Source organism: Bombina bombina, chromosome 6 (genome assembly GCF_027579735.1).
Source record: "Bombina bombina isolate aBomBom1 chromosome 6, aBomBom1.pri, whole genome shotgun sequence".
NCBI lineage: Eukaryota > Metazoa > Chordata > Amphibia > Anura > Bombinatoridae > Bombina > Bombina bombina.
Genome location: NC_069504.1, coordinates 40,096,032 through 40,122,402, shown reverse-complemented (window position 1 = coordinate 40,122,402; position 26,371 = coordinate 40,096,032). Strand labels below are relative to the sequence as shown.

The window sequence follows — 26,371 nt, the reverse complement described above, 5'->3', positions numbered from 1 at the left end:
GTGTTTCTGTAGCATGACATGTGTGTGACAATAGTGCTGATATTGTCTGAAAACTCATCACTTCTCCTTGGGAATAATGAAGGTGTTTCTGTAGCATGACATGTATGTGACAATAATGCTGATATTGTCTGAAAACTCATCACTTCTCCTTGGGAATAATAAAAGTGTTTCTGTAGCATGACATGTATGTGACAATAATGCTGATATTGTCTGAAAACTCATCACTTCTCCTTGGGAATAATGAAAGTGTTTCTGTAGCATGACATGTATGTGACAATAATGCTGATATTGTCTGAAAACTCATCACTTCTCCTTGGGAATAATGAAGGTGTTTCTGTAGCATGACATGTATGTGACAATAATGCCGATGTTGTCTGAAAACTCATCACTTCTCCTTGGGAATAATGAAAGTGTTTCTGTAGCATGACATGTATGTGACAATAATGCAGATGTTCTCTGAAAACTCATCACTTCTCCTTGGGAATAATGAAAGTGTTTCTGTAGCATGACATGTGTGTGACAATAATGCAGATGTTGTCTGAAAACTCATCACTTCTCCATGGGAATAATTAAAGTGTTTCTGTAGCATGACATGTGTGTGACAATAGTGCTGATATTGTCTGAAAACTCATCACTTCTCCTTGGGAATAATGAAAGTGTTTCTGTAGCATGACATGTATGTGACAATAGTGCTGATATTGTCTGAAAACTCATCACTTCTCCTTGGGAATAATGAAGGTGTTTCTGTAGCATGACATGTATGTGACAATAATGCTGATGTTGTCTGAAAACTCATCACTTCTCCTTGGGAATAATGAAAGTGTTTCTGTAGCATGACATGTGTGTGACAATAATGCTGATGTTGTCTTAAAACTCATCACTTTTCCTTGGGAATAATGAAGGTGTTTCTGTAGCATGACATGTGTGTGACAATAATGCCGATGTTGTGTGAAAACTCATCACTTCTCCTTGGGAATAATGAAAGTGTTTCTGTAGCATGACATGTGTGTGTGACAATAATGCTGATATTGTCTGAAAACTCATCACTTCTCCTTGGGAATAATGAAGGTGTTTCTGTAGCATGACATGTATGTGACAATAATGCTGATGTTGTCTGAAAACTCATGACTTCTCCTTGGGAATAATGAAAGTGTTTCTGTAGCATGACATGTGTGTGACAATAATGCTGATATTGTCTGAAAACTCATCACTTCTCCTTGGGAATAATGAAGGTGTTTCTGTAGCATGACATGTATGTGACAATAATGCAGATGTTGTCTGAAAACTCATCACTTCTCCTTGGGAATAATGAAGGTGTTTCTGTAGCATGACATGTATGTGACAATAATGCAGATGTTGTGTGAAAACTCATCACTTCTCCTTGGGAATAATGAAAGTGTTTCTGTAGCATGACATGTATGTGACAATAATGCTGATGTTGTCTGAAAACTCATCACTTCTCCTTGGGAATAATGAAAGTGTTTCTGTAGCATGACATGTGTGTGACAATAGTGCTGATATTGTCTGAAAACTCATCACTTCTCCTTGGGAATAATGAAAGTGTTTCTGTAGCATGACATGTGTGTGACATTAATGCTGATATTGTCTGAAAACTCATCACTTCTCCTTGGGAATAATGAAGGTGTTTCTGTAGCATGACATGTATGTGACAATAATGCTGATGTTGTCTGAAAACTCATGACTTCTCCTTGGGAATAATGAAAGTGTTTCTGTAGCATGACATGTATGTGACAATAATGCAGATGTTGTCTGAAAACTCATCACTTCTCCTTGGGAATAATGAAGGTGTTTCTGTAGCATGACATGTATGTGACAATAATGCTGATATTGTCTGAAAACTCATCACTTCTCCTTGGGAATAATGAAAGTTTTTCTGTAGCATGACATGTATGTGACAATAGTGCTGATATTGTCTGAAAACTCATCACTTCTCCTTGGGAATAATGAAGGTGTTTCTGTAGCATGACATGTATGTGACAATAGTGCTGATATTGTCTGAAAACTCATCACTTCTCCTTGGGAATAATGAAGGTGTTTCTGTAGCATGACATGTGTGTGACAATAATGCTGATGTTGTCTGAAAACTCATCACTTCTCCTTGGGAATAATGAAAGTGTTTCTGTAGCATGACATGTATGTGACAATAATGCTGATATTGTCTGAAAACTCATCACTTCTCCTTGGGAATAATGAAAGTGTTTCTGTAGCATGACATGTATGTGACAATAATGCCGATGTTGTCTGAAAACTCATCACTTCTCCTTGGGAATAATGAAAGTGTTTCTGTAGCATGACATGTATGTGACAATAGTGCTGATATTGTCTGAAAATTCATCACTTCTCCTTGGGAATAATGAAGCTGTTTCTGATATGGAGAATGACAGCAAACAAAAAGGCAGAGCTAACAAGGTAGCTGCGAGTTCTGTGCAAGCTATAGTTTAATATCCCATCAGACCTGGTTATTGTTGCGCTTTTATGTGCACTTAAAGGGATAGGAAAGTCAAAATTAAACTAGCACGATGCCGATTGAGCAGGTCATTTTAAGACACTTTTAAATTCACTTCTAGTTTCAAATGTGCCTTGTTCTCTTGGTATCCCTTGTTAAAAAAGAATATGCACATAGACTACACTAGTTGGAGCTAGCTGCTGATTGGTGTCTGCACATATTTGTGTTTTGTGATTGGCTAACTAGATGTGTTTAGCTAGCTGCCAGAAGTGCAATGCTGTTCCTTCAGCAAAGGATAACGAAATAATGAAGTAAATAATAGAAGTAAATTGGAAAATTGTTTGAAATTGTATCTTCTATCTAAATCATGAAAGTAATTTTTGGGGTTTCCTGTCCCTTTAAAAACTGAAACACTGCATTAAAGGGACATTGGGCTAAAGATGTTTTATCATGCATATGTAATACTAGCTATTAAACATGTTAAATGTTTTTTTTATTATATTTCATTTGTAAAGGTTAAGGAGAAACTATTGAAACAGCAAATTTATGTTTGTGTGTGACCAATACTTCTTTTGTAAATTCAGACAGAGCGTACTTTTTTATAAAAATATTCCAGTTTACTTCTGTTATTAAATAAGCTTTGTTCCCATGGTATTCTTTGTTGAAGAGATACCTAGGTAGTTGTCTGGAGCACTACATGACAGGGAATAGTGCTGCCCTCTAGCGCTCTTACAAATGGGTAACATTCTTGCAAAACTGCTGCCAAATAGTGCTCCAGACATGTGCACACTACGTAGCTTACGTTCCTGTTTTTCAACAGAGGATACCAAGAGAACGAAAACATTATGGTAATAGAAGTAAATTAGAATGTTGCTCCATCTGAATAATAAAATAAAAAAAATTGTGTTTTGAGTCCTTACAATACTTTTTGGCTGAAAATAATTTGCACAAGGTCCCTTTAATAGTCAGCTATATCTAGCAGACAGAAGAGGGAACCCCATCTGTGCACCATGACTTACCAGTTCCTGATGATCCGGCGCAAGGGTGTGAGTGTAGCCGTAAGGAAACAAGAACATCTGAGAGTAACTATGGATGGTGAGCAGAGCCTTCACTTCTCCGTGAGCTTGAACAAAGTCCACAACAGAATTAACTTCTGACTCCGAGTGAGGATATGGACCATGATAAGTTTCATCACATGGGTTACCGCTGGAACCAGGACCTGGCCATAAGCAGTAAGAAAATACACAATGACTAAATAAAAGACCAAACTCACTTAAAACGTTAACTGAAGGTACCATACAGTTTCCTAAACCCTGGCCAATTAGATAGAGCTGCAAAACATTGTGCCTTGCAAAGAGTTAAAGGTTGTTTCCTTCTTGTTTTAATAATATGTATGATGTGAGTTAGAATAAAATGTACATGGTATTATGGAGTTGACTGCAATACATATAAGGGTACTACATGTTTATAAGAGTGCAGCAGAGCTCAATAAGAGAAGAGATACACAGCTGTAATGGGATGATGTCACAGCATGATGTCACTGTGCACTAATGCTTGGGAGATAGAGTTGTGGAGAAAGGGAACCATCTGCCAGTAATTAAAGTAATTTTTGGGGGTTTTGCTGCTTTTTAATATACGGTATATTACACTTTTTGCTTTTTTTTAAAACGAATGTTCCTGAGCAGAAAAATAAAGGTTTTTGTAAGTATGTTGCTATCCACCTATAGAGCTAAGCCTTAATAATCAGCCAATGAGCTACTATCTTACAGGCCAGTTGTGCACTTCCTGTTAGGTTTAATATCAAAATAAACAAATTTTTATTTAATATTATTCACAACAAAAACTTTTTAACTTGTTTCACATACATAAGACCATAAAAGGTAAATCGGTTTAAACTGATACTGAAACAGGAAATTATTTTTTGTACACAATTCATACTGCAGTATCCAGTAATCCATTGGCTAATGAGGACCAACAACTCTATTGGTAGAAAGGGGCATCTCACAAGCATCAGAACACAAAGTTTTATTAAGGACTTTGTCAGGGTACCTGTGAAATAACATTGAATAAACTACAAATGTATCACAGAATCTAATATTTCATTTTGGCTAATATCTAACTTGGATTGGTCTCACTACAACCCCTGCCCCATCCTTGCTGCTTAAGACAAGCTAAGTACAAAAGGAAAACATTTGGTTCAATTAGTGAAGATAGAAAATAAACATTTAGCCTTTGAAGCTCATAGCTCCACATGAAGGATAAACATTGGAAATGATCTCTTTAAAGCCTAAGTATATGCAAGAGTTGATTACCCCTGTCGAGTTGAATGCACAAATTCCAGATGTTACATCTATGTGAAGATTAACTAGCAGAAACACGTTTGAATTTTAACTTTGAAATTCATTTTAAAGTACACCTTATGTTTAGATTTAAATAAGGTATACCTCAGTCTTGTATACAAATGTATATCTCCATGGATCTGAGAAATGCATTTCAGGTTTGTAATAAATTAAATGAACAACTATATAACCGTATTTTAAAGATGTATGAAACAAATAACATCTTCTTGATTTTCCCAGGAGTATAGTGATATATTCAGCAAGAGATATACAAAGATGTGGGCTATATTTATATTGAAAAGGAATGAGACTCCAATAAGCATATTTTAACATAGAATTGATAATATACTTGTGTTTGATCTCAAATTGTACATTTTCAATTATATTAAATGGGATATATATGCTGACCAGATAAGTTTATTAACACAGGACATTATAGTATATTAAATAAACATTTTAAGGTGAGATATTTAAACTGCAGCAATAATTGATGGCAAGACTGCATTTCTGGTTATCTGCTGCCACCAATAGTTCAGAAATGGTATGACAGCCAAATGAATTGAATATTAGAACACATGCAAATCCAAATAACCAATCAATGCTCAGCTCCATTATGGCCTATCAGAGACAAGCTCTGTGGTGCATATCCCATATTCACCAATGATTAGAATAAAAAGGGAGGGGTCTATCACTTGAAAAGCTCATGCATAGGAGAAAGAAGAGGTCTTTGCTAAATTTTGACTGATAACTTTGCTGCCATTTTGGGACAGAGTCACTATAAGAGAAATTGGGCTAACCTTTTCTTATCCATATTGCAAAATATCTCTCTTATTTTATGAGGTGAAATTGGACTTATCAGAGAAAGCTGAGACCATCAATTGGTTCATATGATGATGTATGACTGTTCTATATTTTTAATATTTTAAACAAAGGTATTCTAAGGCTATAGTTAAGTTGCAGCTAGTAATTTAAAGAACATATTTTTGTTATAAGTTATATCCATAGCCCTGTGTAAATTTGAAAAAGTTATATTCAACGCTAAATAATTCATTTGCTAGACAGGGTTTTGCACTCCAGATTTATAAGTCAATCATTATAGTGAACTCTTCCAGAACTGTACATAAACTGGTTATTGTGATTAATTCCCTGGTAGTTATTAATTAAGCATAGTAAGTTGGTAATCCATATTGGGCATTGAACTAGAGTTATTGGTTAATAACAGAAGATTCTGGTATTTTATTGTGGTATCTTAATGCGATTACTGTGAGTAAAGTTAATTTTAAGGGTATATCATTTATGATCTTTGTAAGGAATATTATAACAGCATAAATGTGTATGGTTGGTTCATAATCTAGTTTCTATAAATATAATTAAATGTGTTTATAAATATTAACTAATCTAAAAAATTTAGGAATAATGATTAATTTCAATTGTTTCGTATATACATTTTTATTGGGGGTTTGTTTTAAAGAATAATAATAAATAAAATTAAGTTACAATATAAGGTGGGGGAAGCAGAGTGATTTAAACAGGAGGATTATATAAGTAAATAGTATCTGAAATAATTTCTGATTATGTATATAATAAGACTACCTGCCGCAGGTCAAAAGCTAAGAGCAAATAACAACTAACAAAGTAATTGTACAAGATTATACAATTAAGTATAAAGAGCTTTTTATCTGCATTAGAACGTAAGGATTCTGCTTATAGTATATTTGTCAGCCGTTTAACATTAGTAAAATAATAAATAACTTTATTCAAAATATCTTAAAAAATGAAGGAAGAGAAAACACACACATACACACAAACAGCTTGAGCTCATATTATTAAAAACGCTTAAACCAGCAATAAAACTGGAACACCCATTTAAATAATGAAGTTGAATACAAACCAGCAGTGACTATAACAGACTATCAGAAACCCTTACAATTTGAGGGCTAAATTTAAATTATTTTAATCATTAACATTTTAAGCTAACTGCTGGATTTGAATATTGAGATATATATATATATATATATATATATATATATATATATATATATATATATATATATATATATGGGAGATCAGTTTATAAGCATGGTAAGCAGGATAAAACAACGGAGAGACAGGGCTACTCGGTAAGACCCCTGACGTGTATTTCACAAAAACGCTTTTTGTGAGACGCGCTTCAGGGGTCTTTTGGAGTAGCCCTGTCTCTCCATTGTTTTATCCTGCTTACCATGCTTATAAACTGATCTCCCATATATACCGCAATATTCAAATCCAGCAGTTAGCTTAAAATGTTAATGATTAAAATAATTAAAATTTAGCCCTCAAATTGTAAGGGCTTTTGATAGTCTGTTATAGTCACTGCTGGTTTGTATTCAACTTCATTATTTAAATGGGTGTGCAAGTTTTATTGCTGGTATAAGCATTTTTAATAATATGAGCTCAAGCTGTTTGTGTGTGTGTGTGTTTTCTCTTCCTTAATTTTTTAAGATATTTTGAATAAAGTTATTTAGAGTGAATGATAATTTAATTTTTATTAATGTTAAACGGCTGACAAATATACTATAAGCAGAATTCTTACTTTCTAACGCAGATAAAAAGCTCTTTATACTTAATTGTATAATCTTGTACAATTACTTTGTTAGTTGTTAAATTGTATTATAACCCTGCTATATACTGACAACTTGAAGGGGTGGAATGGAAACAGAGGTAGACACCAGTATAAACTACAATAATGTCCTAGAAGTAGCATGTAGCTGCCTGTGAGTAACAGGCGTTCAATCGGTGTTGGGTGAAGAGCTACTTATGTGGGACAGACCCTAAAGGAAGACGAGAATTTACTTACAGGGAATGTTACTGAATTTTGTGTCGCTATACAGATAAATTATAATGATAAGAAAAATAATGTTACAATGTATAAGCAAAGAAATATAGATTTTTTTTTCAACTTCAAACATAATTTTTTCTACATGTTTAAAGACAAAACTTGTGGAATTTGGATATTTCTCCACAACATAAGGGGAGATACAATTTATTAATCATAAATGTATCACTTTCTACAGCCAGCTTGATTTTCTCTTGATTTTTTCCAGAAACAGTGTTGCAATTAGTACTTTTTAAATACAAATGATTTACCTCCGAAGCCGGCATCCCAGTTCCTGTTGGGATCTACTCCAACACATGAAGAACCAGCATTGATTGACCTGGTCTTACGCCACATACGATTCTAAAGTAAACGATCAGCAGTTTACAAAGAATGGAATTAATGGATCAATATCTATGTATACTGAGGGGCCTATTTATCAATCTCCATATGGAGCTTGATGCCCGTTTTTCTGGCAAGTTATAAAGCAGCGCTGCTCCATAACCTGTCCGCCTGCTTTGAGGAGGCGGACAGCGATCGCCAGAAATCAACCCAATCAAATACGATCGGGTGGATTGACACCCCCTGCTAGCTGTCGATTGGCTGGGAATATGCAGGGGGTGGCGTTGCACCAGTAGTTCACAAGAACTGCTGGTGCAGTGCTGAATGTGGAGAGCGTAATGCTGTCCGCATTCAACGATGTCTGTCGGACATGATCCGCTAATCGAATCATGTTGGACAAACATTTGATAAATAGGCCCCTGAGAGTTTTAAGTAAATGCAACATCTCTAAAATCATGGAGATCAAAAACAGAATTGGCTTTGCTCATTGCAATCAGCATAAGTAAATTATTAAAGAAGTAAATATTTACCGTGCTGTGTGTGTAAGCATAACCGTCTGGGTTTGTCACAATCTCCATTAAGATGTCCAGGTTCTGCAGAACTGATGTAACGGATGGGTCAATCCCATAGCTGCTGGCAATCTGTACTCAGAAAGAGAGAGTAACTTTAATCTCCCCAGAAGGGAAATAATATCAGCCATTGTCAGTAAATGCTTAAAGGGACACTAAACCCCAAAAAATTATTTCTAATTTACTCCTATTATCAATTTTTCTTTGTTCTCTTGCTATCTTTACTTACAAAGCAGGAATGTGATGCATAGGAGCCGGCCCATTTTTGGTTGAGAACCAGGGTTATGCTTGCTTATTGGTGGGTAAATGTAAGTCTCCAATAGGCAAGCGCTATCCATGGTGCTGAACCTAAAATGGGCTGGCTGCTAAGATTTACATTCCTGCTTTTAAAATAAAGATAGCAAGAGAACGAAGAAAATTTGATAATAGGAGTAAATTAGAAAGTTGCTTAAAATGTCATGCTCTATCTGAATCATGAAATAAAATAATTTGGGTTCAGTGTCTATTTAATCTGTCACAGGAAAATTCAATAACGGTCTTGACCTCATATGTGTTTGGTCATCAAGACATGTATTTAGCACATCTGGTTGTCAGTGATGGGCAACCAGTATCATACACATATGTAGCCCCAGGATCTCACAAGAGCAACACTGAACATTTAAGTCATATATTGAATACTCAGGAGATGTTCAATTCCATTGTCAGTGGGGGAGAGAGATGGTTAAGCAATAAAAAGTAGCGGAGAGGGGTTGAAGGTTATACAGAGAATCAGTAAGGAGAATCAGTAAGGAACTGACTAAAGGGTACAAATATAGCACTCATGAACGTGTAGAAATATATGAGAGATTATGTGTTAAAAAATAACTTTTATTAGATCATGATAAAAAAACGGGGGTCACACACACATATTAAAATACACTTGGTCTACTACCATATAGCCATAAAAATTGGTACTGGCTAGAGAAAACAATACAACCAAGTAAGGATTGGTATTGAATTTGATATGGGAATGACTAGCTACGATTCCCTACATGGGTAATTAGAGTGGTTTTACATAATAGTGGGTCCTCTTAATTATGATGTTGGGACGATTGTAAAAACATGGCTCAAGGTACACAGTAAATAGAAATAGGTAGGAGAGGAATGATACTATCACTTAAGGTTAATACAAAAGATTAATTAGAGTGAGAGAATATATTGTTACCACTGAAAAAACCTAGTCACCAATGGGCTAGATAATTGAAGGTGTCTACTCGGTAGTCAGGAAAAGCCTGACTGGTTACCTTATTAGTACCGAATATGATGGTCTGTGGGTGGTTTGGGAAAAGCCCAAATCATATACCTCGTTATTATTGTGGGTTTGATAGCCACTAGAATATGGGTAATATATTGTTGCCACTAAGATGACCTAGTTATAAATGAACTAGATAATTATGGATGTTCGTCTGGTAGTCAGGAAAAGCCTGACTCGTTACCTTATTAATACCAAATGTTGTCAGATAGTCAGGAAAGCCTGGCTGGTTACTTTGTTAATACCTAATATTGTAGTCTATAGGTGGTTTGGGCAAAGCCCGAATTCAATACCTTGTTATTACCGTAAGTGGGTTAGAACAAATAATCAACCATTATTCAGTTGAGGAAGATACTGTTTTGATTACCTTATTATTACCGTGATAGAAACAGTTTTTTCTAAGTTTAGGAAGAGACTTAACTAATGTACCTTGTAAATACCATAAATTAATTATAAATAGTGAAGGAACTGGAGCTAAAATCCCAATTGGGAAGCGTCTAACTAAGTTACCTTTTAATATCTCTAAAGAGTACCCAGTATCCAGGTTAGGAAAGACCTAACCACTATACTTCATAATTACCGTTAAGATTACCCAATATCAAGGTTAGGAAAAGCCTGACCACTATATCATATTAATACCGTTATGAAATATATTGATATATGTTAGGAGAAATCCCTGTTGGTTAGGCTTGTTCGATAGCGTAGCGTAACTGAATTAATTTCTGACCGCCAAAGTTAAATAGTCATTCTATATTAGGTAGTAGTACACAAATTAATAAAAACAACAAGAAGGGAAAGGGGGAATGCCACTAATGCACTAATTAATTCAGTTACGCTACGCTATCGAACAAGCCTAACCAACAGGGGATTTCTCCTAACATATATCAATATATTTCATAACGGTATTAATATGGTATAGTGGTCAGGCTTTTCCTAACCTTGATATTGGGTAATCTTAACGGTAATTATGAAGTATAGTGGTTAGGTCTTTCCTAACCTGGATACTGGGTACTCTTTAGAGATATTAAAAGGTAACTTAGTTAGATGCTTCCCAATTGGGATTTTATCTAGCTCCAGTTCCTTCACTATTTATAATTAATGTATGGTATTTACAAGGTACATTAGTTAGGTCTCTTCCTAAACTTAGAAAAAACTGTTTCTATCACGGTAATAATAAGGTAATCAAAACAATATCTTACTCAACTGAATAATGGTTGATTATTTGTTCTAACCCACTTACGGTAATAACAAGGTATTGAATTCGGGCTTTGCCCAAACCACCTATAGACTACAATATTAGGTATTAACAAAGTAACCAGCCAGGCTTTCCTGACTATCTGACAACATTTGGTATTAATAAGGTAACGAGTCAGGCTTTTCCTGACTACCAGACGAACATCCATAATTATCTAGTTCATTTATAACTAGGTCATCTTAGTGGCAACAATATATTACCCATATTCTAGTGGCTATCAAACCCACAATAATAACGAGGTATATGATTTGGGCTTTTCCCAAACCACCCACAGACCATCATATTCGGTACTAATAAGGTAACCAGTCAGGCTTTTCCTGACTACCGAGTAGACACCTTCAATTATCTAGCCCATTGGTGACTAGGTTTTTTCAGTGGTAACAATATATTCTCAATTTCCAGGGGTAACAATATATCACTCTAATTAATCTTTTGTACTAACCTCAAGTGATAGTATCATTCCCCTCCTACCTATTTCTATTTACTGTGTACCTTGAGCCATGTTTTTACAATCGTCCCAACATCATAATTAAGAGGACCCACTATTATGTAAAACCACTCTAATTACCCATGTAAGGAATCGTAGCTAGTCATTCCCATATCAAATTCAATACCAATCCTTACTTGGTTGTATTGTTTTCTCTAGCCAGTACCAATTTTTATGGCTATATGGTAGTAGACCAAGTGTATTTTAATATGTGTGTGTGACCCCCGTTTTTTTATCATGATCTAATAAAAGTTATTTTTTAACACATAATCTCTCATATATTTCTACACGTTCATGAGTGCTATATTTGCACCCTTTAGTCAGTTCCTTATTGATTCTCTGTATAGTTTATAAGTAGGTACAAGCACCAACCCCTAACTAGACTGTGATTATTCAAATTTATCGAGACTTAACAAACCCATCATTTTGGGCTTATAGGGGAACGTTCTGTATACTTTATCAAGTTCTGAGTAGTGCCATTGTTCCTTCTCTATAAAGGGGTTGAAGGTTGTAAGCTCTTCAGGGAACATACACTCTGTGCTTGGTAACGTTGACTTTTTATGGCTACAGTCTATCAGCTTGACCAAAAATGATCAAGACCCCTATAAAGGACAGAAGAAATTGTGAACTCAGAAATCATTCCCAATCATATCATTGTTCTGATCTTCCATTTTCTCATCCCCCCTCCTCTCTCTATTGGCAGTTGCTTGTTTTTTCTGTTACCTTGTACCTCTCTCTACAATCCTATCATTTCATTTGACCTACTCTGTGGTTCTATCTTAACTCTTTTCCTCCTTTTTTCTACTTTTGTTCTATTTGCTCCATTGCTTTCTCTCTGTTCCCCTTTTCTTTCTCTCTGTTTTCTCCTGTTTGCCATTTTTTTTTTCTCTCCATCAGTCGTTTCACACTGTGTTCACAGTCACCTTCCTCTGTTTAGGGACCCATATTACCATTATCCTGCCTATCCCTTATCCTCTTTCTGTCTAAAAGCTGCCCTGGGGTAGCAGAAGGTTTATACCAAGTACTTCATTACAATAAAGATTTGATGTTATTTGCAACCAGTGGTGGCATTGGAGGGGACATTGCTGCCGCCCCCAACCATCTAATGTAGTAAAATAGTGATTTAAGCAAAAACTCTGTGAAATCCAGCAGAAAATGATATCCCTGTATCAGTAAAACCTCCCACCATGATAGGTGGCATTGTGCCAGACTTTGTTACCACCCCTATCTTTCAGGTCTAGTAGCACCCATCCTTGTAACCTTCTTTGCCGTCCATATGCCAGTGGCCTGGGTAATCCACTCTCGGGAGTGAATGCCAAAGTCCATCCAGATTGCCGGTTTGTTTTCTCCGGTGCTGAACTGCAAGAGAAAGAGAGCACCAGAATCTGAAATACGTTTGTGCTGCAGGGGGTCATTTAGTTTTATTTAAAAGCACGGCTATAATCTTTTTATAATCTTTTTTTTCTATAGTTAAAGGGACAGGCTAGTCAAAATTAATTAATTAAATGATTCAGATAGGGCATGCAATTTTAAACAACTCTCCAATATACTTTTATCATTAATTTTGCTTTGTTCTCTTGGTATTCTTAGTTGAAAGCTAAACCTAGGTAGGCTCATATGCAAATTTCTTAGCCCTTGAAGGCCGCCTCTTATCTAAATGCAATTTGATTTTTTTTTCACAACTAGAAGGCGTTAGTTCATGTGTGTCATACAGATAACAATGTGCTCACGCCCATGGAGTTACCTAGGAGCCAGCACTGATTGGCTAAAATGCAAGTATGTCAAAAGAACTGAAATAAGGGGGCAGTCTGCAGAGGCTTGGATACAAGGTAATCACAGAGGTAAAAAGTGTATTAATATAACTGTGTTGGTTATGCAGAACTAGGGAATGGGTAATAAAGGGATTATCTATCTTTTTATACAATAAAAATGCTGGAGTAGATTGCCCCTTTTAAGTCTTAGGAATGTGCATTTTTTGAGCCCTGTATGTTAGCAGTGTTACATCAATGTTTGTAACAATGTTATACACTTTCGAGCACTGGATGACTTTAGTGTGCAACAATGTATAATATTGTATACAAACATTGTTGCAAGCACCACTGCGATAGAGTTCTAAACACATGCATGCTCTTGAGCATATGTAGGTATGCTCTTCAACAAAAGATACCAAGAGAAATAACAACAATTGATAACAGAAGCAAATTATTTATTTTTTTAAATGATATGTTCTGTCTTTATTATAAAAGATTCATTTTGAGTTATTTTGAGTTAAATGTTTTGTGCATAGATAAATCCATATATAAATAACAACCACCACACACAATTATCGTTATAGCTACAACCTTTACATTCTGTACAGAGGACTGAATTCACAAATATCCCACAATCGCAAAAATTCATATATTTAAATTACATATCCAAAAATGCATGAAGACATTAACAATATTTACAACATTAAAAGAAAGAATGTTCTTGACTATAAATTATTTTGTTTTCAACTTTCCTTCTGTTATTAAATTTGCTTCATTCTCTTATTATTATTTGCTGAAATAGAAGCAATGCAGTACTGGGAGCTAGCTAAACACATTGGATGAGCCAGTGACAAGAGCATATATGTGTAGACACCAATCACCAGACAACTCCCAGTAGTGCATTGCTGCTGCTAAGCATACCTAGGTATGCTTTTCATCAGAGAATACAATAGTAATAAAGCAAGTTAGATAATAGAAATATGTTGGAAAGTTGTTTTAAACTGCATGCTCTGTCTAACGCATGAAGCGTACTGCCCTTTAAGCTGCTGTAGAGGTTTCCTCTCTCAGTGTTTGAGAGGCGGTATTGACGCACACAACTCACCTTCAAAACGTATATTGGGCGACCTTCAAAGCTGTTCCCAATATGAATCTTGCTGATGAGTTTTGGATACTCAGCTATCAAGCTGTCAACCCACATGTAAATCTGAAACATACAATTTGTTAAATCCAGTAAACTCCTTCTGCAATTAGCTATCTGGTAATACACAGGAAGCACAACAGCATTACAATTATGCTTTACGCCACAATGTATTTTGTATTATATTATATTTTATTACATATTACATTATATGATATATTACATGATATTATGTTATATATTACATTTTATTATATTATACATTACATTATATTACATATATTATATTATATATATATATATATGAGCTGAACAAGTCACTTATACACTCAGGTTATTTGATTTTAAACACTATCTGATGTATCAGAACCTCATCCAGCGTGTGATAGGTTGAATAGCTGAAGCTGTTGCTGCTCCTCGCTTGCATCTTGGAACGTTTCATTTCCTGCTGTTCTTGATCCAGTAATGTCTGGGGATTATATAAGAAGCATTCATTTATTTATAAGAAGAATATGTATTTTTTCCTATACTTAGACACAGAAACAAACCTATTGATGATAGACAAGAAATTCAACTCTACTCATTTGCTAATAAGTATTTTCAGTTTATCTCATAGTGTCTCAGAATGTTGACTCTGTCAATGACATCTGGCTTCTACTATGTACAGCAAACAGATATTGTGTACTAGTAATTTATTTACTAAGTATTTTACACTTGGTCTCTTTCAGTATATTGAGGAGTAGTGTAGGGCATGTCTGTCTTTCCATAACAATCTATGTGTGATTCATCAATAAGTGACCCATGTACCTGAACATCGTCTACCATGATGGAGTAGGAGATACTGCTGGATTCCAACAACATCTTTACTGCCTGAAGACTTCGGAATGGAACTCTCATGTCCACTGGAAGATTCGGCCTAGCAGGACTCCGCCAGAAGTCAATCTGTTTAATAAAATGCACATTTTAAATGTTATTGAATCATCTCATTCTCCAAAATATTAGAGCATTTCCTTCCCTATGTGTATGTGTTAAACAAATACTGCTTCAGAGTAGCAGTTATGAGCTAGACATGGCCAATGATTGGCAGCTATGTAAATATGCTGCTGTTTATTAGCACTCCTGCCCTTGTTAATCTCCCTCCAGTGGTGATTATGAGTTGAACACGTTTTATGCAAACAATAGTTCAAGCCGAAACATATTAGAGCATGTCTCATTTTCAATGTTCTTTTAATTAGACAATTTGTATGCTACAGTAGATTTGTTTATGACATGACACTTTCTGTGATGCCATTAGAAATGCAAAATGCCTTTCAAAGGTAGCTTTCAAAGTCTGAAGAAACTATGTTATAAGGTTCAAAACTGTACATTAGTTTATTTGCATGAACAAGCTTTCTGTGACAGAAGCCAAAATATTTCATATCAGAAACTATTACATCAGCAACATCAGTAACAGCCTTTACTTATGTGTTTAAGTCATTGTATAAGATAGTAAAGCACCTGGAGGTGTTTCATGGTTTCAAGTTCTCTAAGAATCTCTAGCTGTTCATTATCTTTCACCTCCACCCGGAGGACTTGGTCCCTATATTAGGAGACAGAAAAAATAATTGATAAGTAATATGTCACAATAGATTCTTCCCTGTACCAGTGTATCCATATATGCAACATAGTAATGTATAGTCATAATAATGTTACATTACACTAATTATAAAAGAGATATTGCACTGGCATGGCACTGGACTGTTTTTATTTGTATCATGTTTGACTGCTATTCATTTTTGGGGTTCTGTATCAATTGTACCTCTGCTTTGTTTTGGTTTTGGTAACAACCTGTTAAGAGTGACACTTGAATATATGTTGAACATACATGGCTAAGCAATAGGGCCCTATTTATGATGCTGCCAATTTGGAGCCCTTGCAGGGCAGGCTTGCTCATACCACCCTGTGAACCACAAGTAAAGAAGCAGAGTATGTAAGAATGTTGCTTCTTAACCAATCTGCCACCTCAAAGTTGGTAGGGTTAAATTCACCCCCAAAATTGATTTGAACAGAGTGATTGACAACCCCTGCTCACATGAAACTTGTTGCGTGACAGCAGGCGGCAGCATTGTACAAGAGAGTCCTGCCAGGTTCATTACAGGTAAATTACAGTAAAAAGGGGCAAAGTAACTAATGAAGGTATAGCGCAAAATGTTTTACTTCACACAACAAACATTCCGCTAGATTACGAGTTTTGCGTTATGAGTAAAAAAGCAGCATTAAGCCTCATAACGCTGCTTTTTTACTACCGCTGCTATTACGAGTCTTGTAGGTACAGCTGTCCCGTACACTTTTTTGGACTTACCGCAAATCAACTTACGCAATTTGCATATAGTCTTTTTTCAATGGGACTTCCATAGCGCCGGTATTACAAGCTTTTTTTTTTTTGGCCAAAAAGTGAGCGGTACAGCCTATCCCGCTAGATTCGTAATGCATTCTAAAGTCAGTAGTTATGAGTTTTACACTACAAAGCTGTAGCATAAAACTCATAACTTAAGTGCTAAAAAGTACACTAACACCCATAAACTACCTATTAACCCCTAAACCGAGGCCCTCCCGCATCGCAAACACTAAAATAAAAAATTAACCCCTAATCTGCCGCTCCCAACATCGCCGCCACTAGAATAAACATATTAACCCCTAAACTGTTGCACTCTCGCATCGTAAACACTAGTTAAATATTAACACCTAATCTGCTGTCCCTAACATCGCCGCCACCTACCTACATTTATTAACCCCTAATATGCCGCCCCCAACATCACCGCCACTATACTATATTTATTAACCCCTAAACCTAAGACTAACCCTAACACTCCCCTAACTTAAATATAATTAAAATAAATCTAAATAAAACCTACAATTAATAACTAAATAATTCCTATTTAAAACTAAATACTTACCTATAAAATAAACCCTAAGCTAGCTACAATATAACTAATAGTTACATTGTATCTAGCTTAGGGTTTATTTTTATTTCACAGGCAAGTTTGTATTTATTTTAACTAGGTAGACTAGTTACTAAATAGTTATTAACTATTTACTAACTACCTAGCTAAAATAAATACAAATTTACCTGTAAAATAAAACCTAACCTAAGTTACACTAACACCTAACACTACATTACAATTAAATAAATTACCTAAATTAAATACAATTAACTAAATTAAATACAATTACCTAAATTACAAAAAAAATAAAACACTACATTACACAAAATAAAAAACAAATTACAAGATATTTAAACTAATTACACCAAATCTAATAGCCCTATCAAAATAAAAAAAGCCCCCCAAAATAAAAAAAACCCTAGCCTAAACTAAACTACCAATAGCCCTTAAAAGGGCCTTTTGCGGGGCATTGCCCCAAAGAAATCAGCTCTTTTACCTGTAAAAAAAAATACAAACAACCCCCAACAGTAAAACCCACCACCCACACAACCAACCCCCCAAATAAAACCCTAACTAAAAAAACCTAACCTCCCCATTGCCCTGAAAAGGGTTTTTGGATGGACATTGCCCTTAAAAGGGCATTTAGCTATATTGCAGACCAAAGCCCTAACCTAAAAATAAAACCCACCCAATAAACCCTTAAAAAAACTAACACTAACCCCTGAAGATCCACTTACAGTTTTGAAGAGCCGACATCCATCCTCAACGAAGCCGGGAGAAGTCCTCATCGAAGCAGAAAGATGTCCTCAACGAAGCCGGGAGAAGTCTTCATCCAAGCTGGGAGAAGTGGTCCTCCAGATGGGCAGAAGTCTTCATCCAGACGGCATCTTCTATCTTCATTCATCCGGTGCGGAGCGGGTCCATCTTCAAGACATCCGGCGCGGAGCATGCTCTTCTGCCGACGACTACCTGATGAATGAAGGTTCCTTTAAGTGATGTCATCCAAGATGGCGTCCCTTAGATTCCGATTGGCTGATAGGAACAGCCAATAGAATCCAAGCTCAATCCTATTGGCTGATTGGATCAGCCAATAGGATTTTTTCAACCTTAATTCCAATTGGCTGATAGAATTCTATCAGCCAATCGGAATCTAAGGGACGCCATCTTGGATGACGTCACTTAAAGGAACCTTCATTCGTCGGGAGTCGTTGGAAGAAGAGGATGCTCCGCGCCGGATGTCTTGAAGGTGGACCCGCTCTGCGCCGGATGGATGAAGATAGAAGATGCCGTCTGGATGAAGACTTCTGCCCGTCTGGAGGACCACTTCTCCCGGCTTGGATGAAGACTTCTCCCGGCTTCGTTGAGGACTTCTTTCCGCTTCAATGAGGACTTCTCCTGGCTTCGTTGAGGATGGATGTTGGCTCTTCAAAACTATAAGTGGATCTTTTTTACAGGTAAAAGAGCTGATTTCTTTAGGGCAATGCCCCGCAAAAGGCCCTTTTAAGGGCCATTGGTAATTTAGTTTAGGCTAGGGTTTTTTTTATTTTGGGGGGGATTTATTTTGATAGGGCTATTAGATTAGGTGTAATTAGTTTAAATATCTGGTCATTTGTTTTTTATTTTGTGTAATTTAGTGGGGTTTTTTTTGTAATTTAGGTATTTGTATTTAATTTAGTTAAATGTATTTAATTTAGGTAATTGATTTAATTAGGTGTTAGTGTAAGACAGGTTAGGTTTTATTTTACAGGTAAATTTGTATTTATTTTAGCTAGGTAGTTAGTAAATAGTTAATAACTATTTAGTAACTATTCTACCTATTTAAAATAAATACAAACTTGCCTGTGTAAATAAAAATAAACCCTAAGCTAGATACAATGTAACTATTAGTTATATTGTAGCTAGCTTAGGGTTTATTTTATAGGTATTTAGTTTTAAATATGAATTATTTAGGTAATGATAGTTTTATTTAGATTTATTTTAATTATATTTAAGTTAGGGGGTGTTAGGGTTAGGGTTAGACTTAGGGTTAGGGGTTAATAAATTTAGTGAAGTGGCGGCGACGTTGGGGCGGCAGATTAGGGGTTAATAAATGTAGATAGGTGGTGGCGATGTTAGGGGCTGCAGATTAGGGGTTAATAATATTTAACTAATGTTTGTGATGCAGGAGTGTGGAGGTTTAGGGGTTAATATGTTTATTATAGTGGCGGCGATGTCCGGAGCGGCAGATTAGGGGTTAATAAGTATGATGTAGGTGTCGGCAATGTCGGGGGCGACATATTAGGGGTTAATAAGTGTAAAATTAGGGGTGTTTAGACTCGGGGTTCATGTTAGGGTGATAGGTGTAAACATAAAATGTGTTTCCCCATAGGAATCAATGGGGCTGCGTTACTGAGCTTTACGCTGCTTTTTTGCAGGTGTTAGACTTTTTCTCAGCCGGCTCTCCCCATTAATGTCTATTGGGAAATCGTACACGAGCACGTACAACCAGCTCACCGCTGACTTAAGCAGCGCTGGTATTGGAGTGCGGTATGGAGCACAATTTTGCTCTATGCTCACTTCTTGTCTTTTAACGCCGGGTTTATAAAAACCTGTAATACCAGCGCTGTAGGTAAGTGAGCGGTGACAATAACGTGCAAGTTAGCAATGCACCCCTCTTACCGCAAAACTCGTAATCTAGCCGATTATGTATTACAATCTTCAAGTATTTTTTACATCCTGGTGATTAATAGTAACTGGGATTATCTGCTCGGGTAGCTGGCACCAACCAAAAACAAAAGTGCCAGTGAATACCAACCTATTAATTGCTACACTGACTCATTGATAAACATTATATAATTCATATTAGTTTCTTGTGATCTGGGAACCTAAATATGAGATTTTGTTGTATTACTTTTATGGACAAAAAGCATTAAGGAGACAGGTATCAGAGGCATTGCAATTCCCAAGCAGTAAACCGCCAGTGACTGGTAATTACGTGGCTCTTGATTGGCTCACTGGCTATACCCTGCTTCTAACGGTAGAAATCTTTCTGCAGCAGCTTAAGACCAATGTTTCTTAACCATCTGCCACCTCTGAACTGGCGGTTTACAAAAATCACCCTGTACTGGGGTTATTGGCAGCCCTGGCTATCACGCAATTAGTTGTGCAAAAGCCAAGTGCAGTGTATGATAAAGCTGTGGCTTGTGCAATGATAAATTTGGGCAGCCCAGCGCTGTTCACTCGTTCATCGCTATCACAAGTGGACATATTCGCTAATTAGGAACCTTGTCCACCAACAGATTGATAAATGGTTCCCATAAACTAATTATATCATTCTTTTACAATAATCAACAGAGTGGATAAAATTCACAGCTGCACAGACTAACATAGGAACTGGTGAATCTGGCACGTCTTGTGAGGTCAGTAAACATGGAGGAGCCGGAGACAACTCTTAGTGATATTAGTATTATGTATTTTTCAATAGACAGGTGCATATAAAATATTGTTTTGAATGAATCATTTGGGTAGAAAAATATATTTTCTTTAGTTTTTTCTGATATTTGTTAAAAGGACACTAAACCAAAAAAAATTCTGTCATGATTCAGATAGAGAATACAATTTTAAATAACATTCCAGTTTACTTCTATTATCTAATTTGCTTCATTCTTTAGATATCCTTTCTTGAAGAAATATCTATGCACATGGGTGAGCCAATCACCCGAGGAAATACTGAGCCTATCTAGATATGCTTTTCAACAAAGGATATTTAGAGAATGAAGCAAATTAGATAATAGAAGTAAATTAGAAAGTTTTCATGAAAGAAAAAAATTGGGTTTCGTGCCTTTAAGGGGCTCATTCAGATTTTGTTAACGAAAATCCATCTGTCTGCTATTTCCTATGGGAAATGTCTTCTGTGCAGCTGCTTTAATTTAAATAAATTTGAAGTAGTATCTAGTGCTACTACTGTAAGCCAGTAGCAGCACAAAATAATATTTTTATAATTTTCTTCTATTTTTTTAATAGGGTAAGGACTGGCCAAGAAGAAAAATTGAAGTTTACATATGCATAGGTTGTCACAGGAATTAATCAACTGACAAATTGTCATTGAATAGTGTAAGTTTGAACTTTTGAAGCCTTTCTTGTCTAAATAGTGTAAATTTGAACTTTTTTGTAACCATTTCCCATTATTAGATTAACTTTTAAGCTTCAAAGGGACAGTAAAGTCAAAATTAAACTTTCATGATTCTAAAAAAAAAAACGTGCAATTTTTAAACAACTTTTCAATTTATTTTTATTATCCAATTTGCTTTGTTTTCTTACGGCTAGATTTAGAGTTTTGTCGGTAACGACCCGCGTAGCTAACGCCGGCTTTTTTCTGGCCGCACCTTTAAAATAACTCTGGTATTGAGAGTCCATATAATGTCAGCGTTAGGCTCCAAAAAAGGAGCGTAGAGCATATTTAACGCAACTGCAACTCTCGATACCAGAGTTGCTTACGGACGCGGCCAGCCTCAAAAACGTGCTCATGCACGATTCCCCCATAGGAAACAATGGGGCTGTTTGAGCTGAAAAAAACCTAACACCTGCAAAAAAGCCGCGTTCAGCTCCTAACGCAGCCCCATTGTTTGCTATGGGGAAACACTTCCTACGTCTGCACCTAACACCCTAACATGTACCCCGAGTCTAAACACCCCTAACCTTACACTTATTAACCCCTATTCTGCCGCCCCCGCTATCGCTCACCCCTGTATATTATTTTTAACCCCTAATCTGCTGCTCCGTAAACCGCCGCTACTTACATTATCCCTATGTACCCCTAATCTGCTGCCCCTAACACCGCCGACCCCTATATTATATTTATTAACCCCTAATCTGCCCCCCACAACGTCGCCTACACCTGCCTACACTTATTAACCCCTAATCTGCCGAGCGGACCGCACCGCTATTATTATAAAGTTATTAACCCCTAATCCGCCTCACTAACCCTATAATAAATAGTATTAACCCCTAATCTGCCCTCCCTAACATCGCCGACACCTAACTTCAATTATTAACCCCTAATCTGCCGACCGGAGCTCACCGCTATTCTAATTAATGTATTAACCCCTAAAGCTAAGTCTAACCCTAACACTAACACCCCCCTAAGTTAAATATAATTTAAATCTAACGAAATTAATTAACTCTTCTTAAATAAATTATTCCTATTTGAAGCTAAATACTTACCTGTAAAATAAATCCTAATATAGCTACAATATAAATTATAATCATATTATAGCTATTTTAGGATTAATATTTATTTTACAGGTAACTTTGTATTTATTTTAACCAGGTACAATAGCTATTAAATAGTTAAGAACTATTAAATAGCTAAAATAGTTAAAATAATTACAAATTTACCTGTAAAATAAATCCTAACCTAAGTTACAATTAAACCTAACACTACACTATCAATAAATAAATTAAATACAATTCCTACAAATAACTACAATGAAATAAACTAACTAAAGTACGGAAAAAAAAAGAACTAAGTTACAAAAAATAAAAAAATATTTACAAACATAAGAAAAATATTACAACAATTTTAAACTAATTACACCTACTCTAAGCCCCCTAATAAAATAACAAAGCCCCCCAAAATAACAAAATGCCCTACCCTATTCTAAATTACTAAAGTTCAAAGCTCTTTAACCTTACCAGCCCTGAACAGGGCCCTTTGCGGGGCATGCCCCAAGAAGTTCAGCTCTTTTGCCTGTAAAAAAAAACATACAATACCCCCCCCCCAACATTACAACCCACCACCCACATACCCCTAATCTAACCCAAACCCCCCTTAAATAAACCTAACACTAAGCCCCTGAAGATCTTCCTACCTTATCTTCACCATTCCAGGTTCACCGATCCGTCCTGAAGAGCTCCTCCGATGTCCTGATCCAAGCCCAAGCGGGGGGCTGAAGAGGTCCATGATTCGGCTGAAGTCTTCATCCAAGCGGGAGCTGAAGAGGTCCATGATACGGATGAAGTCTTCATCCAAGCGGGAGCTGAAGAGGTCCATGATCCGGATGAAGTCTTCTATCAACGGCATCTTCAATCTTCTTTCTTCGGGAGCCATCATCTTCCATCCGACGCGGAACATCCTCTTCTCCCGATGCCTACTAGCCAAATGACGGTTCCTTTAAATGACGTCATCCAAGATGGCGTCCCTCGAATTCCGATTGGCTGATAGGATTCTATCAGCCAATCGGAATTAAGGTAGGAAAATTCTGATTGGCTGATGGAATCTGCCAATCAGAATCAAGTTCAATCCGATTGGCTGATCCGATCAGCCAATCAGATTGAGCTCGCATTCTATTGGCTGATCGGAACAGCCAATAGAATGCGAGCTCAATCTGATTGGCTGATCCGATCAGCCAATCGGATTGAACTTGATTCTGATTGGCTGATTCCATCAGCCAATCAGAATTTTCCTACCTTAATTCCGATTGGCTGATAGAATCCTATCAGCCAATCGGAATTCGAGGGACGCCATCTTGGATGACGTCCCTTAATGGAACCATCATTCGGCTAGTAGGCGTCGGGAGAGGAGGATGTTCCGCGTCGGATGGAAGATGATGGCTCCCGAAGAAAGAAGATTGAAGATGCCGTTGATAGAAGACTTCATCCGGATCATGGACCTGTTCAGCTCCCGCTTGGATGAAGACTTCAGCCGGATCATGGACCTCTTCAGCTCCTGCTTGGATGATGATTTCAGCCGGATCATGGACCTCTTCAGCCCCCCGCTTGGGCTTGGATCAGGACATCGGAGGAGCTCTTCTGGAACGATCGGTGAACCTGGTATGGTGAAGATAAGGTAGGAAGATCTTCAGGGGCTTAGTGTTAGGTTTATTTAAGGGGGGTTTGGGTTAGATTAGGGGTATGTGGGTGGTGGGTTGTAATGTTGGGGGGGGGTATTGTATGTTTTTTTTTACAGGCAAAAGAGCTGAACTTCTTGGGGCATGCCCCGCAAAGGGCCCTGTTCAGGGCTGGTAAGGTAAAAGAGCTTTGAACTTTAGTAATTTAGAATAGGGTAGGGCATTTTTTTATTTTGGGGGGCTTTGTTATTTTATTAGGGGGCTTAGAGTAGGTGTAATTAGTTTAAAATTGTTGTAATATTTTTCTTATGTTTGTAAATATTTTTTTATTTTTTGTAACTTAGTTCTTTTTTATTTTTTGTACTTTAGTTAGTTTATTTCATATTTTGTAGTTATTTGTAGGTATTGTATTTAATTAATTTATTGATAGTGTAGTGTTAGGTTTAATTGTAACTTAGGTTAGGATTTATTTTACAGGTAAATTTGTAATTATTTTAACTATTTTAGCTATTAAATAGTTCTTAACTATTTAATAGCTATTGTACCTGGTTAAAATAAATACAAAGTTGCCTGTAAAATAAATATTAATCCTAAAATAGCTACAATATAATTATAATTTATATTGTAGCTATATTAGGGTTTATTTTCACAGGTAAGTATTTAGCTTTAAATAGGAATAATTTATTTAATAAGAGTTAATTAATTTCGTTAGATTTAAATTATATTTAAGTTAGGGGGGTGTTAGTGTTAGGGTTAGACTTAGCTTTAGGGGTTAATACATTTATTAGAATAGCGGTGAGCTCCGGTCGGCAGATTAGGGGTTAATGTTTGAAGTTAGGTGTCGGCAATGTTAGGGAGGGCAGATTAGGGGTTAATACTATTTATTATAGGGTTAGTGAGGCGGATTAGGGGTTAATAACTTTATTATAATAGCGGTGCGGTCCGGTCGGCAGATTAGGGGTTAATAAGTGTAGGCAGGTGGAGGCGACGTTGAGGGCGGCAGATTAGGGGTTAATAAATATAATATAGGGGTCGGCGGTGTTAGGGGCAGCAGATTAGGGGTACATAGCTATAATGTAGGTGGCAGCGCTTTGCGGTCGGCAGATTAGGGGTTAATTATTGTAGGTAGCTGGCGGCGACGTTGTGGGGGGCAGGTTAGGGGTTAATAAATATAATACAGGGGTCGGCGGTGTTAGGGGCAGCAGATTAGGGGTACATAAGTATAACGTAGGTGGCGGTCGGCAGATTAGGGGTTAAAAAAAATTAATCGAGTGGCGGCGATGTGGGGGGACCTCGGTTTAGGGGTACATAGGTAGTTTATGGGTGTTAGTGTACTTTAGAGCACAGTAGTTAAGAGCTTTATGAACCGGCGTTAGCCCAGAAAGCTCTTAACTACTGACTTTTTTCTGCGGCTGGAGTTTTGTCGTTAGAATTCTAACGCTCACTTCAGCCACGACTCTAAATACCGGAGTTAGAAAGATCCCATTGAAAAGATAGGATACGCAATTGACGTAAGGGGATCTGCGGTATGGAAAAGTCGCGGCTGAAAAGTGAGCGTTAGACCCTTTTTTGACTGACTCCAAATACCGGAGGTAGCCTAAAACCAGCGTTAGGAGCCTCTAACGCTGGTTTTCACGACTACCGCCAAACTCCAAATCTAGGCCTTAGTATCCTTTGTTGAACATCATGTCTAGGTAGGCTCAGGAACAGCAGTGCCCTACTGAGAACTAGCTGCTGATTGGTAGCTGCACATACTGTATATGCCTCTTGTTATTGGCTCACTGATTCAGCTAGCTCCTCAGTAGTATATTTCTGATAATTCAAAAAAAGATACTAAGATAATGAAGCAAATTTGATATTAGAAATACATTGGAAAGTTGTTTAAAAGTGAATGCTATATCTGAATCATGAAGAAAAAAATGAGTTGCATGTTCATTTAGTTGGTGATATAAGTTATGGATTTTAAAAAGAAAAAAATATTTGTTATTGGTTCTTTAATATCCAATTACATTTTTTAATGGTACCATGGGCATTTGAGAATATTTTTTTAGAAGATTATAGACAATTTGGGATCCCATTCCCCCTCCCCCCCAAAAAAATACCACCTGTTATAAAGACATTTGAGGG

General features: G+C 36.6%; 1 protein-coding gene across 1 annotated transcript in view; it reads right to left on the bottom strand.

Annotated features, from left to right (window-relative positions):
* Positions 1-26,371, bottom strand: part of LOC128664955 (carboxypeptidase A1) — a 65,125-nt gene that overhangs the window by 26,071 nt on the left and 12,683 nt on the right. The window contains exons 2-9 of the mRNA XM_053719745.1: positions 15,991-16,072; positions 15,301-15,435; positions 14,864-14,962; positions 14,458-14,559; positions 12,865-12,963; positions 8,533-8,643; positions 7,933-8,023; positions 3,487-3,686 (exon numbers count right to left, since the gene is read on the bottom strand). Of these exons, the coding sequence (XP_053575720.1) occupies positions 3,487-3,686; positions 7,933-8,023; positions 8,533-8,643; positions 12,865-12,963; positions 14,458-14,559; positions 14,864-14,962; positions 15,301-15,435; positions 15,991-16,072 (919 nt within the window). The remainder of the gene's footprint in view (positions 1-3,486; positions 3,687-7,932; positions 8,024-8,532; positions 8,644-12,864; positions 12,964-14,457; positions 14,560-14,863; positions 14,963-15,300; positions 15,436-15,990; positions 16,073-26,371) is intronic.